The following is a 19,087-nucleotide window of genomic DNA, read 5'->3' as shown; positions in this document are numbered from 1 at the left end:
AATATGGCATTGGCCAAACCCTAGCAGCTTTCCACACGATTTTAGAGTGTGTCTGTGGGAAATTGTGCCCATTCAACCTAATGAGCATGTGTGAGTTCAAGTACAAGAAGACCTGGTTTGCAATCAGTATTCTAATTCATCCAAAAGGTGTTCAGTCGGGTTGAGATAAGGACTCTGTGAAGGCCACCGGAGTATCTCCGCAAAAAAACTCTTCAAACCATGTTCTTAAGGAGCTGGCACAGTCATGCTGGAACAGAAAAGGGCCTTTCCCAAACTGTTACCACAAGGCTGGAAGAGTACAATTGTCTAAAGCATCTTTGTATACTGTAGATTTAACCCTTCACTGGAAACACCTGAACTCAGATTACCTCTGATGAGCAAGGTCCCCCTAACCCTCCTGTCTTGTACTCTAACTGTACAGTCTGCCTTTATATTGTAAAATGCTCAGCAAACTCTTGGCATTATATAAATTCTGTATAATATTAAGAATAAGTAGAATTTGGAGGCGTGTCCACATGCTTTTGGCTCTATAGTTCTACATTCTATGAAAATATTAAAAATAAAAATCACCCCAAACCACTATAGCTTCCCTGATTTGCTAGGACTGTATAATGTTTGCAGCCTGCTTGTATTGATTTTGCAGTCTCTAATGGCCTTCTGGGTAAGATGAAGTCGATGAATCAAACCACAGTGTCGGAATTTGTCTTCCTTGGCTTGTTGGATCTCCCATACCTCCAGCTGCCTCTGTTTCTGGTGTTTCTCCTGGTCTATCTGACATCATAGGTTGGAAACCTCTTAATCATCCTCCTGATCTGGAGTGACCCTCACCTCCACACCCCCATGTACTTTTTCTTGTGTAATCTCACCAGGCTTGACGTTTTCTATTCCTCGGTTACCTCCCCACGAATGCTCTCCGATTTCTTCTCTGCAGCCAAAAAGATTGACGTTCCTTCCTGCATCAGTCAGTTCTTTTTCTTCTTCTCGTTTACCTGTGTTGAGCTGTATTTGTTGGCTGTTATGTCCTACGATAGATACGTTGCCATCTGTCAACCTTTGCTCTACATCCAGATAATGCACCCCAAGATCTGTGCTCAGATGGCATCTGTGGCCTGGACCACTGGGTTCCTCACCTCACTAATACACACACTTTGTATTCTGAGACTGAACTTTTGTGGCCCCAATATCATCAATAGTTTCTTCTGCGACCTCCCCCAGTTATTTCTCCTCTCGTGTTCTTATACTTTCATCAACATCTTAGTGATGTTCCTTGTTGGTAGTATAATGGGTTCTTGCTCTCTTACCATAACATTTGTCCCTTATGTCCGGATTTTTCAGACCATCACGCGGATCAAATCCAGGAAAGGCAAGCTGAAGGCCTTCTCTACTTGTACCTCCCATCTAACGGTGGTCTTTGTCTTCTGTTCTACGCTTATGTCCACCTATTTCCGTCCAATCCCAAGCTCCTCATCTTCAGCAGATCAGCTGGTGTCCCTTGCATACACAGTCATTACACCGCTGATCAATCCTTTCATTTATAGTTTACGAAACAAAGATCTAAAGGCGGCTCTTAGGAGAAGTTTGCTGAAAGGAAACTTGAAAAAAATTGGGACAAAATAGCGAAACCAACTGTGAAATGGGCAATTATTCTTTTTTTATAACTAACTGCTCTTATAAAGGGGACTTGTGGTCAGCAACTTGCAACGCCAAGGAATATAGGAATTTGCTATACTGCTCACCGCCATCTAGGGACTCTAGTGTCACGTAAACAATATGTGCCCAGCTATACGCCAGGCAATACTTTGAATTTCCCCTTCAGCAGAGATCCTAAGAAAGAAATGATTACAACTTCCTGTCAGAAGCTATTTTAAAAATACAAATATTTAGAAAAAAATATTACAATTATCTCTTTGTTTTAAAGTCCGACTAAGCATGAATATAAAATGTTGTCAATACATTCCAGGTAGGTAACACAGAATGCAGAGAAGGGTTGCTGCTCTGTGTGTGGACAGCAGTCTCTCTGCAGCAGTCAGACAGAACCACCCTTGTGAATCAAAGCTGGAGAGCTCATGCTGCCTTCTGATTGAAGAGGCTCTAGCTCTCACTGAGTGTGGGGGAGGGAAGTCAGACCTCAGCAGAGAGACCACTGCTTCCGCAAAGAGTGCAATTGCCCTTCTCTGCAGCATGGCAGTGAAAGACAGTCCTTTTTACAGAGGCTGTGGCTATGTAAGAAAAATAACTGGTAAGACTGTGACCACTTTCTGTTTAACTGCACCTGGAGTGTATTGACAACATTTTACATGAGCGCTCAATTGGGCTTTAACATAACTGTTTCATAAAGCTGACCAACCTCATTTTAGTAAACTAAAAAGTGCGTAGGGCTAGTTCTATATGTTCTTCTATTCTTTACTTCTTCATCCTAATCCTATTATATGCCTTCATATTGTACAACCTTCCTGGTTCCCAGCTTCCTTACTACTTGATATAGAGTAAAACTATATCATGTCATTTAGATGTAACCCGCCAATTATGTAATATGGACATTTTGTCTGTACAATACCTTCCATTGTTACCAGTTTGTTTTTTACATTCAATAAAAATTGAATGCATAAAAAGAGAAGCAGTATTTGCTGCTGATCGGTTATGATGAGATCAAATGTACAGATGCGATTTATGAACTTCGATGCTAACCGAGAAATTCAATATATGGTGTTCCAAATGTACAAGTTTCCCATTCATGGACAAGCACACCCAGAACAAATACTTCAGTATAAGGTTAAACCAAGTTATATATCCAAGAACCTGCAATGAGCAGCATTACCCACCTAGCTGGCATCTCCACACCCTTCCATGAAGGTACAAGAAAGGTCGTTTTATCATGAAGTGAAGGAGAGAAACTTTTTGCACCTCTAGCTCCATCTTCACGTTGATGCCATTTTAGGAAGCTAGGTCTTTCAGTATATGAGTAACCTCAGCAGGAAGGAATTTACATCAGGCATTCTGTGTGTTTTTGTTTATTTGTAGTGAGTTCTGTTTCACACACTTTATTAGGTTTTAGACTGGCCTCGCCAGAAAACACATTGTTCACCTTTTGCACATATATTTACCCTTAGCGCTTTGTTTTTTTCGATCATACTAGGATTTATCCCTTTTCAGAGCAGCTTCGGGTTTTTTTACACTTTTATTATATTTATTCACACATATTTTATTAATTCTTTTATTCTAACTACCACCTCTCTCCAGAAGCGCAGATTTATCTGTTTACATTCTGGTGTGTAGACATGTGCAATTCGTTTCGTTCCGAATCAAAATCCAGATGAATTTCCGAATCCCAATGCATCCGAATGTGTCCGAATCCGAATTTTGGATCCTGTCTGAATTTTGATCAAAAACAAAACTTAATCAGACATGGGACTTTTCTGGCCAATCAGATGTGTTTTTTTGGTTTAATGCCTCCAAATGTGTCTGAACTCGAATTTTCGTTACGGCAACATGGGAGCCATCTGATTGACCAGAAAAGTCACATGTCTGATTCAGTTTTGTTTTTGATCAAAATTTGAATGCAATTCGGATTCTGAATGCCATTCGGGTCTAAGAGATTCAGCTTTAGTATTAATATCTGTATATGGTTTCCGGTTTTATTCAACAAATATTTGTAAACTCATCATGCGAAACTAAGGAAATTTAGATTTCGTCCGAATCCCGAACCGCATTAAAATGTTGGATCCGAATCCCGATTTAACTAAATGTCTGAACCAAATTTTTCCGCAGCTTACATGTCTACTGGTGTTGAAGCTTACATTCTGGGAAACAGTGAGCCCAAAAGGTGCATTAGAGAACTATGACCACAGTGTGTTTTAGGCCATAAGTAAAAACAACACTTCCAGTCTTCAGACTGTTTTAATACATCACACTTTTGTTAGATTTTAAATGTTAGGTACACAAACCTAGTAAGCTATTCCATAGACGAGTAGTTCTGAGTTGGTATTGCTCCTCCTGAAGCATACGCCACCACCTAAGTCATGCTCAACAGTATTGCCGGCATAATTCTACAGGTTCCCACTTCTGTGCCAAAATCTCCTCTCACTTCCCTCCAGCTATCCCCCTCATATCTCACTCAAACTGGCCATAGACATTAGAGAATTGTACAAAATACCATCTCACAATGTTTCCTGGACCAGCTGCTCCCCTACACAGGAGCAGAAATATTGCAAAAGTGTTCCTGTTAAGGGCAATGGAGGAAGGAGGAGGAGTAGTAGGTGCATGCGGCCCCATGCCGTGGAAACAGCAGCGATCCAGCAAAACATTTCTAACCTGTTGTTCTTAACTTTTGGTTTCCCACAAAAACTTCAGAGTCATCATTTGCTTCACGAGATACTGAATACTAATCTGATCAGATCAAAGCATTGTCAGCTACTGTGTGTGGGTACCTTCAAGATATAATAGAAACAAAATAGTTTGCACTTACCTGTTAGTCACCTGCTGTATGGCCTCCCTGTATAGGTCTTCTTTTAACCAGTTGACATCCGCGGTGTTAAACCCCCTTCCCATCCAGGCCATTTTTCAGTATTCAGCGCTGCGGTACTTTAACTGACATTTATTCCGTCATGCAGCGCTGTACTGAAATGAATTTTATACCCTTTTTTGGGGACAGATAGAGCTTTCTTTTGGTGGTATTTATTCACCACTGGGGGTTTTATTTTTTTACTATATTAAGGAAAAATTACCGAAATTTTTTAAAAAAAAGTTTCCCCTATATTAAATGATAAAACATTTATTATTACCCAATTTTTGGGTAAAATATAAAAGACGGGGTCACGTCGGGTAAAAAGACACTAAACATGTCAAGCCTTAAAATTGCGTGCGCGCGCGAAACCTCAAAAAACGATAATACCCAAAATTGGCCATAGGCGACGCTTTAAAAGCTGTTACCGCTCATCAGTTTAGTGTTATCAGTGATTGATGGCCCTAAAATGATTGCTCTCACTGCGACGTTCGCGGCGATATGTAACATGTGTAGCGCAATTGTAATTTTTGCGCGCTGGGGCACCAGACACGTATTTACGTTTATAGGCGCGTAAACGTGGCGGTGGGGGGAGTTAAATATTTTGGGGGGGGGTTTTTCCACTTTTTTTATATGTGACTTTTATTTTATTTTATTTTTTAAGGCTTTAAATAATTTTTTGGGAGTATATCTTCGAGAATTTGTGGCCACTAAAAAGAGCATTTGTGAGGTTGCGTGTTGATGTTGGAAGAGAAGACCTGGCTCACAGTTGGCATTCCAAAGGTGTTCAGTAGGGTTGAGGTTAGGGCTCTATGCAGGACACTCCGGCTTTTCCACATCAACCCCACCAAACCATGTCTTTATGGAGCTGGCTTTGTGCACAAGGGCACAGTCATTCTGGAAAAAGGGCCTTCACCAAACGGTTACCAAACTTTTGGAAGCACAACTATACTCTTCACTGGAGACACTGGAACTCAATCATTCAGAGGGGTATCTATATACTTTTGGCCAGGTGTCCAAATATGTATATAAAAATGATGTCTATATTTCAGCTATGTAGCTGGTTGCCTGTAGTTCCTTCTCCAGCCACTGCTCCCACCACGACAGCCTAGGACAGTGGTGGCGAACCTTGGCACTCCAGCTGTGCCAAAACTACAAATCAAACATGCATCTGTCTCTGGGAGTTATGTCTGTGGCTGGAGTGCCAAGGTTCGCCACCACTGGCCTAGGATGACAATCAAGGAAGTAGGGCCCTGGCACATGATGAGACCATACACCTACAGATAATATAGGGGGCTGATGAAGGTTGAGGATTTTTTTTCACATAATTGATTAGGTGTTAACGGGAATTTTAAACATCGTATGGATTAAATCCAATTTTATACAAGATAATGAGGATTTTTTGCCATGGTTCTTCTTCTCCTTTAATAACCACTCCTCCTTCCAAGTCACATAAAGACACAAGACACAGACTCTCAGGGATATCTCTTTATTAGGTGTATAACAGATGTAACAATGTATTCAGGACAAGCCTATACCTGAGCAAAAAATAACAGAAGACAAAATCCCCCTTTATAAATATCACTTTTCCCACTTTTGTTTAGTTAAAATAATAAAAAAAAAAGTCTGCCAATTGTTTCATTGAACAAAACCGCATCTAGTGCCGATGCCAATGAACAGTACCAGTCATAGGACATCACAGGAGGAAGGCTTAGAAACTGACTGGTATTTAGAGAAACTTAACACTAATTCCTGTAAACTTAACACTTTGCGGCCATACTTCAAGTTTAAAAGCGTGCTGATCACCATCACAATGGAGGCAGACATTTTGCAGTCTTGTGCTTGCCTATCAATTCACCAGGAAATAGTTGCAGGGCAGAGTGCATCTTGAGGCCGTTACCAGTTCCTGGTGAACTGGTAGGGTATCCTTTTGTTAACACCTTGGATCTGATTTATAAAACCTGATGCAAAAAAAGTGGACCTGTTGCTTACAGCAAGAAGACTTCCAGGTTCAACTAAAAGATTACATGTGATTTCGCTACAATGGGTAATTGCCCCACTTTTGCTCAAGGTCTTAGAAACTGATCTATAACAACATTCATATATCATGAACGAGGCAATTGACAACAAGGGCCGGTCTTCCCCTGCTGATCAATGACTTACTGCTTTGAAGTGAACCAGTGATGAAAGATTCCACTGCACAGAGGTGGCAAGTTGCTTTAAAGATCAATAGGGATAATTCAGTAGAGCAAGCAATAGGGGCCATCTTTCAAATAACACAAGGAGAAGTTGCTGTGGTCAATGGCTCCATTTTTTTTGCTTCGGTTTTCTTAAAAATCAACCTTATTTAAAGGGACAACTCCATTCAAATTTTTTGTTTTTTTGTTTTACATTGTTGCCAAAAACTTAAATCAAAAGCTGGCTTCTTATATCTCCCTGGGACTCCAACAGTGGGAAATCCCCAAGGAGAAATCCCAGATCTGCACGACTGCTGCAGCCACTACAAAACCAGATCGTAGTTTAGGTGTGAAGGTTATACCAGGCCTGAGTTATCATCTACAATATACATCCACCAACAGTGTTCATGTTCCAAGGTAGTATTTCAACTACCTTAAAACCAGATAATGGGGTAATGCTTGTCCACATGGTTCACCATTCTGTAGAACAAAGCAATAACTGGGATGTCCAAGTGTGACAAGGTGACTTCTTCACTGTCGCCTTGTAGCACTGGGAGGACATACAAAGTAAGGAAACCTCACCAGTGCAGGATCAGAGAGCTATAAGAAGTTGGTATTTGATTGCAATGCTTGAAATATCAGTTTTGGGTTTAGTTGACCGTTAAAGAATACACAGGAACAGTCTGTGCTTAACTTGCAGAAAAATCGCATTAGCTGGCTTTGCTCAAACTTAGGAACAGAGTATGTAGGCAATGAGTATCTATCAAGTACCTGATACTTTTGGATTGCCAGCTAAGCATAGGGCTAAACTGGCAGTTAAATCTCTTTGCCAATTAAAGATTTAATTGCTTGTTTCTCATGATCATTAGCAACGTATTGATATTATTAAGGTCATGGAGAACAAATGTTTGAAGAACATTGAGATTTTGCCCATTCAAGTCTACATGACCATGTCTGCCAATACCCAAACCCGTAGCATGGTACACTCACCCATCCATACTCCCTTGCCCACCTCCCATGTCCACTCAATCCCAAAGTCCTGCTCCACCAGAGCAATGGAGAAAGACTGATGGAGCAGAAAGGTGGCAAAGAAATAGGGATTTGAGGGCATACCTTGCTGGGGGGATGGCTATCAGCAGTCACTGTAATTTCCCCTATTTAGGGAGGACTTTGCAACTTTGTGTTGCGTTAACGAACCATATGGACATTGATGCGTAGCTGCGCCATTCATTTTGAATGACACCCCAACACTTCCCAATGCACAATAACCCACTGCCATGTATTGTGGGGGGCTGCATCAGGTGCAGGTGTCTTTATTTGTCCATTATGGTGTGTGGAAAACAGTTTAAAATAAATGGGCTGCCTTAACTCACCTTAATGAGTGTGCGTTAACACAGCACACTAGAGATAACTGGTGTGTAGGGGCCCACATTTCTAAGTGGCAAAGAGATTTAAATGGCTTGTTTAGCTCTAGGCAAAAAAAAAAGTCAGTGAAACCATAAGCACAAACGTTGCCCATGTACATAAACCCTAACAATCTACAGATCATAAATATATTCAGTGCACCCTCTTATGTCAAACTTCATAGTGTCCATTACAAAATAACAATTGACAAAAAAAAAAATATATATATATATATTTATTCATAATATAGAATATGCTGACCAGTCAAGGAAAAGTAAAGCAATCCCGTGTGTTAAAATGAATCCCAGCAGCCTTTTGCAGCAAAAAAACGGTGGATAAACTTTCAGGTTAAGTGGTTCCTGGGTGACTCTGCGTACATAACACTCGGAAAATTCACGTCACTTGTTACAGTAGAAAAATCGCAGTTCTGTTAGCTAGGTCAATGAAAACTCACACGCACACACATAAAAATATTTCTTATTAAAAAAGGAAAAAAAAGGAAAATTTTAATTTTCAGGCGTCTTTTACTCCTTTGCAAATTCCTCTAGCAGCAGATAATATAGTCCAATCTATAAGCGATACTGCGAAATAAGAAGCTTTGAAGGTGGGCGTTTAGCCCGACGTTGTCACTGCCTTCAAAGAACTCTATCAGGTGTTATTTGCAACTACAATAACCACAAAAAGTAACCCAAAAATGCAATATTTGGGGATAAACAAAAATGTGGAGACTGCCGTATCTATTTCCCTAAATACAGTGTAGGTTTCATGGGGCTATATTAGATGGCCATATTTAGGCCTAAACCACGTTGGAGGTTTTGCTGTGGTTTTCAGTTGTGGCAACAAAAAGGCAAGATAGTAGAAAGGAGGTGACCTAGAGCACAAAACCGCATCAAATAATTATTATGTGTAGGCATCAACGTGATGTCCTTGTACCGGCAAGGTGCACTAGAATTGAGGTGGTTACAATCTAATTGTACAATTTTGGGGATATCTCCTTTCAATCCACCAATAGATATGTAGTACGAGGGCCTCCATAAACAATGTATATTCAGTCTGGTATAGCCAAGGTGATATATAGCGGATGGTGGATCTAAAAAGGAGGTTCTTCATGAGATTGTAATGCGTCTGGCCAGCTTATCTGCAGTTCAAGAAGCAGCGAAAGTGCCAGCTATGCCACACAGAGACAACGCAGGGCTAAACGCTCATGCACACCCCTAAAACCCAAAAGATGGCTCAGAATAAAACTGCAGCGTCCGGCTGATGTGATCAACACTTCAGCAAATTTGATTTCTTTGGGCGGTATAGTCAAATTGAGGATCATTACCGCCAATATATGTGTGCACAATCTATACTACACTCCTGTCAACCAATCCACCATTTGCCTTCATGTTAACCGGTGTAGATTGGTTGACATGGACCATCATTTTAAGCATGTATGTGGATCCAGATGCTTAAGCTGAAATCTCTGTTTTAATTGCGTGTATAAATCCCAGGTGCATCAAAACAAAACGTGTGCCCAGTCTTACCATCGGTTTTTCTTTAGAAAGCAGCTACAGTTTGGGTAGAAAAGTCTGGCCCCTGCCAGTATGCTGTAGAAAAGGACCCTTGCTCTGTGGGAAAGCAGTGTTCTTTCTGCAGAGGTCTGACAAACTCCCTACCAAGTCAGAGATAGAGCTCTCCAATTTGTTGAAAGTATAAACTTTGCTGGCTGGAGATCTCTAGCTCTGACTCAGCAAGGGGTGTGTTGGACCTCTGCAGAGAGCACTGCTTCCCTACAAATAGCAAGGGTCCTTCTCTGCAGCATGCCGGTAGGGACAGGCTTTTCTACTCAATGTGTGGCTGCTTTCTAAAGCAAAACACAGCTTAAGACTTTGCGCACCTTTTCTTTTCATGCCGCTGGTATGTATTTAGCAGATTTAAAAACTTAAATGGGCTTTCAGCATATTAAAGCAGAAAGCAGGTTGCTAGCTTCCATTAATTAATATGCATCTATGCAATGCTGAAGCCGAAATGTTTATGGCTTTACTGGTGAGAAACTCCAAAAACAATGATGATTTTTCTGACATTTTAGTCTAGTTCCTGGGACAAAGGACAAAATTGTTTAGTTAAAGTGGAAAACTTGGCCATGCATTATATATATAAAAAAAGAAAAAAGCCTTAAAAATCAAAAAGGATCTGAGGACCTGAGTAACCAGCACGGTGTGATACCTGAATTGTTAAAGGAGTTCATTTGCTTATCACGTCCATTAACTTTTGTTCGATTATATAAAGACTGACTTTTAGCCCTGGTTCACACCTAGGCGGCACTGTTTTTGCGCGTTTGTACATGCGTCAGCAGCATGCGGTTATTTGCGCGTTATGCACATTTGTAGGCGCGTACATGAAGGCGCACGTTTTGATTGGCAGCTCATAAATCATTGTGGGCAATGGAAGAACGTGCGTATAAACGCGCAAAAACGCTCACGGAAATGTGCAACATGCTTCTGTGGCACATTTTTGGGCATTTCCAATGAAGTTTATGGGGAGTAAAAGCGCTTTTTAACTGCCCAAAGAAGCTCCTGTATCTTTTCGGGCGTCTGGCGTTTTCCTGCTAGGCGTTTCTGCTCAGGTGTGAACCAGGGCTATTGAAAATCATGGGATTTCTTGGGTTGGGCAGTTAAAAGCGCTTTTCGAACTGCTCATAAACGCCTAGGTGTGAACCAGGGCTTAAGGTATCCAATCACAACACTCCATGCTACATCAAAGTACAAAATGTATTCACAAAGCTTTACAAACATGAATGTAAAAGTCACATTTTTACATCTATTCTTGTTATCCTTGTACATCATCGATCCTTTGTTCTGCATTTGCAAGCCTCAGCCAATGATTACCCCCAATAATCATTAGATAGGCAATAGATGGGGGTAATCATTGGCTGAGGCTTGCAAATGAAAAACAAAGGATCGATGATGTATATATGTGATTGTTTTAATCTATGTTTGTAAAGCTTTGTGAATAAATTTTGGAATTTGATGTAACAGGGAATGGTGTGATTGGGTATCTTAAAAGTCCCTCTTTAGATAATCTAATGCATTTGAGTCTATGGGATGTGGCACCCCTAAGCCCTATGGGGGAGTAAAACCTCAGTAAATGGATCACATGAACCATTAACGGCTAGCAATCAGATTCTGAAATATCCATATGAACCATATAAATGGAAGCTCTATTCTAAAAATCCAGACCACGTTTCGTTCAAATGTGCCTGGAAGCTAGTCACATCTGTTTGGGTATAAACTTACCTGACATATCAACAAGAGCGAGCCTGCCCAACCACCACCAGCTCAAATGTACAACCTCTTTGCCATGTACAGTTTAATGGGATCCAGCCCCTGTACATTCGTTTAACATATAGAACTCCTACAGAAGCTATATGCACCAACATACGCGATCAGGGCCTTCTAGCTTTAGAGGACATCCTGGGATTCGTAGCCTTATTACAGCTACGGGGCAATATAGTGTTAGGGTAGAGCGTGTTTCAATTTTACCAACCAGTGTTTAACTGACGCACCAAGGAAAGCAACTCATACCAGCCGTAGCACAAGCAGATATATTTTAATTATAACCATCATCACAAACCAGGAAAAAGATAAATAGCTTTTGAATGAAGTCATAATAATATCCATGATCTGTAACAATATAACACTCTTGTACAAACTTTAAATTAGTGCTTTTGCCGATGGCTGGACGGATCGTACATCAGCGAAGACTGCTCAGCTGGTTGGGAAAATATCTAATGCTTAGTGTTGAACGGCATGAAACTTGGCCAGAGTTGGAGGACCTTCAGCAGCTGGCTAACTAGGAATTAGGACATGAGCACACAACAGCCATTATCATAGTCGATTATATCCTAGGGGGAAAGAGAACCTGCATCCCAACCTGGGGATTGAGTAAAATGCTATGTCGGAGGACGCTGCAGCAGCCTTGTGAGGAAAGGTATCTCCACGCTGACCTTTTGTTACCTGACAAAAGGTCAACGGAGACGGCAGCAAAGCAACACAAATACCACACAGCATTCATATTATTTTAAAAAACCTAAATAGTTGAAGTCACGTCTTAGAAAGCAAAAAGAAACTTGTACTCTGATGTGCCCCTGATATTTCCAGAGGCACTCAGAGAGGCCTACACTTTGGGGTGACTTCAGGAACAATTAGTTAAAAAGGAAAAAATGGTGGTGCTGCTTGAGGCAGCCAATGAGAACTCAATGCAACACCACATCTTACAAATCCTTCTATAAAAATAACTTATTGCATTTTATTGTTACACAAATCCTGGAACCAGTGAGGTTTAAAGAATTGGTAAAGCAAAAGAGTCCCTATGTTTCACCCAATTTTTTCCAACCAAAGCTTTTCGGGGCTGTAGTGAAACACTGGTGGCCCTGTCACAAATGTACCAGACGGCTGAGTATGACTTCAGCAATCTACAAAATGGTACCCTATGTGTTAGTCAGACTCCAGAAGTTTTAAGGGAGTGGTTGAAACGTGGTTATGGGATTGGATCGAAGACATCTACTTGAAGAAGATGGTGGTGACCTCAAAAAAAAAAAAAAACACAACACAGTCCCAAAATGTCAATGTATTTAAAGTATATGAATGTTCTTGGAGTCTTATGACTTTCCAAATGACATAAGTTCTTTATAAAGCTTTTTTGATATATACGATGTATAAATATTTTCATTCTACAAAGCATCTCGACGTTTTAATCCTTATTCACACATTTGTTTTTGAGACATGGCACACTACATCTAAAAGAGAAGGACAGCGGAACACACACTACAGCATTCTCAGTTTTGATACAGGCTTCCTACAACAAGCTGGTAGCCTGGCAGGTCATCAGGAAAGTGCGACGGCGCCAAGGATCGAGGTACATCCTTGGGGACGTCACTCTTCACTAATGAGCGGACCGGCTGCAATGGGAGTTGACTAAAAGCACCAGCCTGTACTTTGAGTTGGCCGACACACGCACATTTAAAAAATGACACTATTTTGGCTTTCCTAACCTAACACATGGCTGCCATCCAGATCTCATCAACCTGTAACAGACTAAAAGTCGACCCAATCTCATCCTGCGGTGGAACTGGGATCTTAAAAAAATAAAAAACATACACTTTAGCATTCCAGGAACTGTATCTACTGAATAACATCTAACCTGGCGTCTAGGAGTGAACTGAACCTGTAAAAGTTGACAATTGTAGGGTTAACTGTTCAGAGGGTAGACGTGGTGTATCATTTTCACAGAAAATTAGCTTTTTGTATCCCGGAGAGGAGCGGCGACTCCGCCTCACTGGTGCTTGTCGGTAAAGTTCTCGGGGAATACTCCTCGGTGGTGTTCGAATTCTTTGTTTTGGAGCCAGTCGCTCTCCTTAATTCCCATTAGCCAGCCTTCATCCTGCAAGAAAGAAGGACACGTTTCATGTGACCCATGCCACTGAGAAAGCAGCCTATGACATTTCATCAATCGAGCTGACTTGCTTCGGGTAGGTTGCTCCTATATACCAGAATACCCCCAAACGAGGAGGGAGCTTTGAGAAGAATCCAACTATACAATCAATGTTAATTTTGACAGCAAATTCGATTTAGTTTTGCTCATCTGAATTGGTTTAGTTGACTAAATATCATAAGATATTAGTAGACTAAATCTACAGTAGATGGAGTCTACTAAAATCTAACGGGTTTAAGTTAAAGAGTAATTTAAGAATTTCCGGTATCATTATATACTCCCGGGAATAAACATCTGTTAACCTGTTATTACTTATGGTATTAGGGTTTGGACATGCAATACAGACACAGATGTAACGGTTGTGATATATAACTTGTTTTTATTTGTCTTGCAATTAGATGAAACCGAATCTTATGAAGAGACAATAATATTGAGTATTTTCAACAAAGGGCCAGTCGTTAGATATGCAATGATTCAAACAACTTGCATAGGACATCAGAATCTTCAGAAATGCAACTCTAAAATATTTTTTTTTAAAGTAGGGATGCACCAATACCAGTTTTTCGGTATCGAGTAACAATATTTTTCTTTCGGTACTCGCCGATACCGAATACAGATACCGGAAGTCCCATTAAGGAAGCAGGGTAGTGTAATTACTCGCCACCCGGCTTCCCGATTACCAGGGAAGCCGTATCCATGCTTCTCGTCACTTGATGACGAGAGAGCATGGAGCCGGCTTTCTGGCCAATAACGAAGCCGGGCACTGTGTAATGACGGTGCCCCTGGCTTCCTGATTGGCCAGGAAGCCAGCTCCATGCTCCCTCATCACGAGGGAGTAAGAAGCCGGCTTCCCGGCCAGAGAGCCAGGCGCCTATTCATTACACGGCACCTGGCTTCCTGATTGGCCAGCTTCCTGACCAATCAGGAAGCCAGGCAGCGAGTCATTACACGCTGCCTGGCTTCCTGATTAGACGGGAAGCCGGCTCCATGCTCCCTCGTCACAAGTGATGAGGGAGCATGGAGCCGGCTTCCCGTCTAATCAGGAAGCCAGGCAGCGTGTAATGACTCGCTGCCCGGCTTCCTGATACCGGAAGTTCGGGGATCGGGCTAGGCATCAGAGCATTTGGGCAAGTACGAGTACTCACCCAAATGCTCTGCATCTGCACCGATACTGATAATAGTATCGGTGCATCCCTAATGAAAGGCTATATTGGCTTTTATGCCATTGCACATATTACCTATGAGCCATCCATTCAGGATGGAACCGGAAGTCCAAAAAGAGGAGTTCTGATTGGAACTCTTCCCAAATCGTCTCTCCCGAACATTTTAGTCTAGTGTTAGTTAGTCGACCAAAATGTCAATATATTTTCGTTATAGTTTTAGTCATAACTTTTATTTACTTTGTTATTTAGTTTTGGTCACTGAAAAAGGTGTTGACAAACTCTTAGTGGACAAAATTAACACTGTATACAAGAAGCAGTTGAAAGAAAGTCAACACGTTTCATGATTCAGACACTTCCCCCCCCCCTTCATCAGGGCTTGTAAACTTTTTTTGAAAGAAAGTCAACACGGTTCATGATTCAGACCCTTCCCCCCCCCCCCTTCATCAGGGCTTGTAAACTGTATAATTTAAAATGTGGCTGGACTCAACTTGGTTTGAAATAATAGCTGGATATACATTATGTATATGTGGAATAAGATTCCGTCACTAGCAGTTCTTCATTCCAAGTGAAGCCCATCCCAATCAAAATTAAGATAGATAAGATAGATAAGATAGATAAGATAGATAAGATAGATAAGATAGATAAGATAGATAAGATAGATAAGATAGATCAGCAACCCCTTAGATAGCAAAGACTTGCCCTTTTTGTTTACATCTCTTTGCCTATCACACTTTTATACATCTAAGCATGTTCTAATTCCAGCAGGTTGCTGCTGATTGATGATTGCTATTAAGAAAAAAAAAAAAGAAAGACATTGTAGATATTAAGAGAGAGAGAGAGAGAGAGAGATTGATAGATAAATTGATACATAGGAATGATAGATATAGATAGATAGAGATAGATAGATAGATAGATAGATAGATAGATAGATAGATAGATAGATAGATAGATAGATAGATAGATAGATAGATAGAGATAGATATAGGATTGTTCACCTGCTCATCTGGGTTGTCAAACTGAGTCACTAAAACAACATCTCCTACTGCACCCAGTGAAAAATAAATATTCACAAATTATCTAAAAAAAAGAGAAAGTACCATGGAGAAGTCCCTGCCCCTGCAGCATCCAATCGGATGTTATTTGCCAGACTGGGTTCCAACCAATGAAACATATGAGACAACAACCTTTCACCAGCAGGTGATGTATTATATGATCATACAAAGGGGAAACATAGGAATTTACAGGTCAAAGAACAAAAACTCGCTCATATACAGTACATCTCATTACGTGATCAGTCATATCAGTGAGGGCATACGTGGGTTTTCCTGCATTTTAAAGCCTGACTTTTCAGAGGGGGGGTGATACCAAAATGACCAAGTCATTTTGGTGTCACCCGGGTGCGGGCCGCACCCCCCTTGTTACGCCACTGGCATTACACAGTACCCTTGCATGGCTATTATTATACAGAATTTATATAGCACCAACAATTTGCACAGCGCTTTACATGGAGGAGACAGTACAGTTACAATACAATACAGTTTCAGTACAATAAGGTTAGGAGGGCCCTGTGCTTGTATGGTTTGCATGACTATGCTCTGGTTAACAATGGGTGTGGCAGAAACACATGAACGCAATAATTTGAAAGGAGTGGGTGGGAACATAATTTTGCCCATATAATGTACATGAATTACAGTAATTGGAGACATTTTCTCATCTTGGACAACTTGTATAGAAAAAAGTATTTGTCTAGTTCTGCAAAACACAGGTTGTACCACCTTCACTCCCTACCTTGTATACGTATCCAGGGGGCATGTTGGTCTTTGGAGGAGCGCTCTCCACTGTACCATTCACGGTGGCGGAAAATGTCTCAACAACGACAGCTGGGAGGGAGCTGGGTTGCTGCAGGAATAACAGGTACAACATTTTAATAAAAGGAAAATTGGCTACATGCTGATGCATTTGTGATCAATAACATTAACTGGCCTTTCAGCTACACTTGTGGCATTCCTATACTCTACACTGTACATATTGCCAATGTCCTGAAAATGCATCTGGGACCATCGATCTCTACAGAGACAGGTTGGCTACATGCTGATACCATTACGATCCATAACATTAACTGGCCTGTCAACCACACCTGTGGCATGGTCTTCTCTATACTGTACATATTGCCAATGTCCTGAGAACCCATCTGGGCCCATTGGTCTCTACGGAGAAACACATTGGCTACATGCGGATACTATTGTGATCATTGTGAACATTAACTGGCCCTTCAACCACACTTGTGGAATTCTCTTTTCTACATCCCGAGAATCCATCTGGACCCACTGGTCTATAGGGAGATGCCTCTGTTATAGAATTGGAGATGTCGATATTAAGGCCCACCACTCTACCAACACGCCTTTCAACCGGACGACCCTCTACTAGGTATGGGAGAAATGGTCTTACATTTGCATCCTTCTCTGCGGCTTTCACTTCTGCCTCCTTCTCAGCTGGTTCTGATGTCTGAAAATTAAAAAGAGGATAATTAATCATTAAATTTGTTGAAATACCATGCAAAGGTTCTAAGAAAGAATAAAAAAATGAATGGATAACATCGGGAGACAGAGAATTCAGGAAAGGCTGCTCCTTCTATTGGTGTCAGGTTGGAGGTTGGAGTTTTTGAGGGGCAGCCAAAACACTTTATGTAACAAGCTTGGTGTATTAATGTAGAGTCAGCACACTCGGGCTTAGAATAGACAAAACCACTGGTGTTCATCTCAAACATATCGGCAGAGTACCACCAAGGACTGCAGATAAAGCAAGCACTGGAACTTCTAAGGAATTTGAGGATCCTAATGGTGATCCAATTAAAGTCCAGAATCAGTCCTTTAAGAATCTGCAGTATTTCAATAAGGCCAAAACAAAACCCAGGAGAACAATATATTGGGAGGTGTAAAACCACCCACTGACACAAGACCTCACCAAACCTTTGGCCAATTCCTTGGCCAAACAGGTTTCATACACAAGATCAGTCTAACCACAAACCTCCTTTCTACCACAAAAATCACACTCACAAAAAGCACCAGCAACGGTGGCAGATACAATAATGCTTCCAAATACATCTGGTAATAGTTTTGATATTCAACTGGTTCTGGAATGTTAAAGAGGTTTCACCATTTTTCCAAGTGGTTTTCCCAGTTTATGAAATGACCAACATTACGGAACACATTTAGATGAATGTAACTACTACCAGCTGTACCATAACCTGGATGGTTGAATACATTCACAGATATACTTCCACCTCCTGGAAATGTGCTAGTGTATTGTGGGTGCAACCAGCAATTTTCTTAACATGGCAAACATCGTACAATAGAAATGACATGACAAAATTACACTCGCCCCCTCCCCCCCCCAAAAAATTATAATATATAGTTAAAAAGACCTTAGAAAGGATCACTTTAATTAAAACCTATCTTCATATGAAGCAAACAATAAAACCCCATTTCAGTGGGGCTACCCATGCAATGCAAGGCATAACTGCTTGTTATCGTCTAGGGGTATTACGTCAATCAATTTTATTTACCTAATCCTTGCTCTCCCCAACAGTCGGGGCTCACCTCTCTGCCCTTCGCTCCGGCTTGTGGACTGTCCCTTCGCATCCTCATGTCTAATACAGGGCTATGAGCCCTGCATTATTTGTGACGATGTCAGCAAGCCTCCGACCACCGGAGTGCAGGGAGGGAGAGAGGCTGATGGTAGCAGTATTAAAGCCTTTGGGAGTGATGATCAGGTAAGTAAAAGTACTTTACCAAGATTCCCTAGACAAAAACAAGCAGTTAACCCTTCTAGTGGGGCTATTTTTTTTTTTTTATACCTGGAGAGGCTACAAAGTGCACCTGTGTTTTGCCTACGTAGAGCAAAGCAAAATGTTCATTTTAGAGCAAACCTATCCAGTTGCATATACTCCTTTCCCTTCATGCCCCTGCTACCTTGGTAAGGGACATGCATAGTACTTTCAGGTATAAGGCAGCATGTGATGCATTTCACTTATTCCCATGTCCTATAGCTTGGCGATTGCCAACTAAACCACCAGTGCTCTCACATGAAGGGAGCAGGGAGAAAGTATTCGCCCCTATGAAAGCTCCAACTTAGATGGTGTTGGAATATTCCAGGGGCTCCTTTTACTTGCTCCATAGGGCAGTGGAGCATAAGGGTGGGCATGCATGTGCAGCACATGGAGATGCCTCTAATATTAACTTAGTCTTTTGGGGGCAAAATCATCTATAAAAAATGTTGAGCAAGGGTTAAAAAATTATTTACTGAAATAAAAATAACTCAATACGACAGTACTGCAGGTTTGTAGTCAGCGCTGCATTCTACGATTA

At 41.2% G+C, this 19,087-nt stretch overlaps 1 protein-coding gene and 1 pseudogene across 1 annotated transcript in view; one reads left to right on the top strand and one right to left on the bottom strand.

Moving 5' to 3' along the window:
• The first annotated feature begins 666 nt into the window (after positions 1–666).
• LOC108785390 lies at positions 667–1,617 on the top strand (annotated as a pseudogene).
• An 11,751-nt stretch (positions 1,618–13,368) lies between these two features.
• BIN1 (bridging integrator 1) overlaps positions 13,369–19,087 on the bottom strand; it is a 104,231-nt gene continuing 98,512 nt past the window's right edge. The window contains exons 16-19 of the mRNA XM_018554447.1: positions 17,169–17,225; positions 16,493–16,619; positions 15,716–15,762; positions 13,369–13,506 (exon numbers count right to left, since the gene is read on the bottom strand). Coding sequence (XP_018409949.1) covers positions 13,399–13,506; positions 15,716–15,762; positions 16,493–16,619; positions 17,169–17,225 — 339 coding nt within the window. The 3' untranslated portion in view covers positions 13,369–13,398. The remainder of the gene's footprint in view (positions 13,507–15,715; positions 15,763–16,492; positions 16,620–17,168; positions 17,226–19,087) is intronic.

This window comes from Nanorana parkeri, unplaced genomic scaffold, assembly GCF_000935625.1.
Source record: "Nanorana parkeri isolate BGI_ZX_2015 unplaced genomic scaffold, ASM93562v1 scaffold159, whole genome shotgun sequence".
Classification (NCBI taxonomy): Eukaryota; Metazoa; Chordata; class Amphibia; order Anura; family Dicroglossidae; genus Nanorana; species Nanorana parkeri.
The sequence above is the reverse complement of the archived record's forward strand: the minus strand, read 5'-3'. Positions and strand labels throughout refer to the sequence as shown.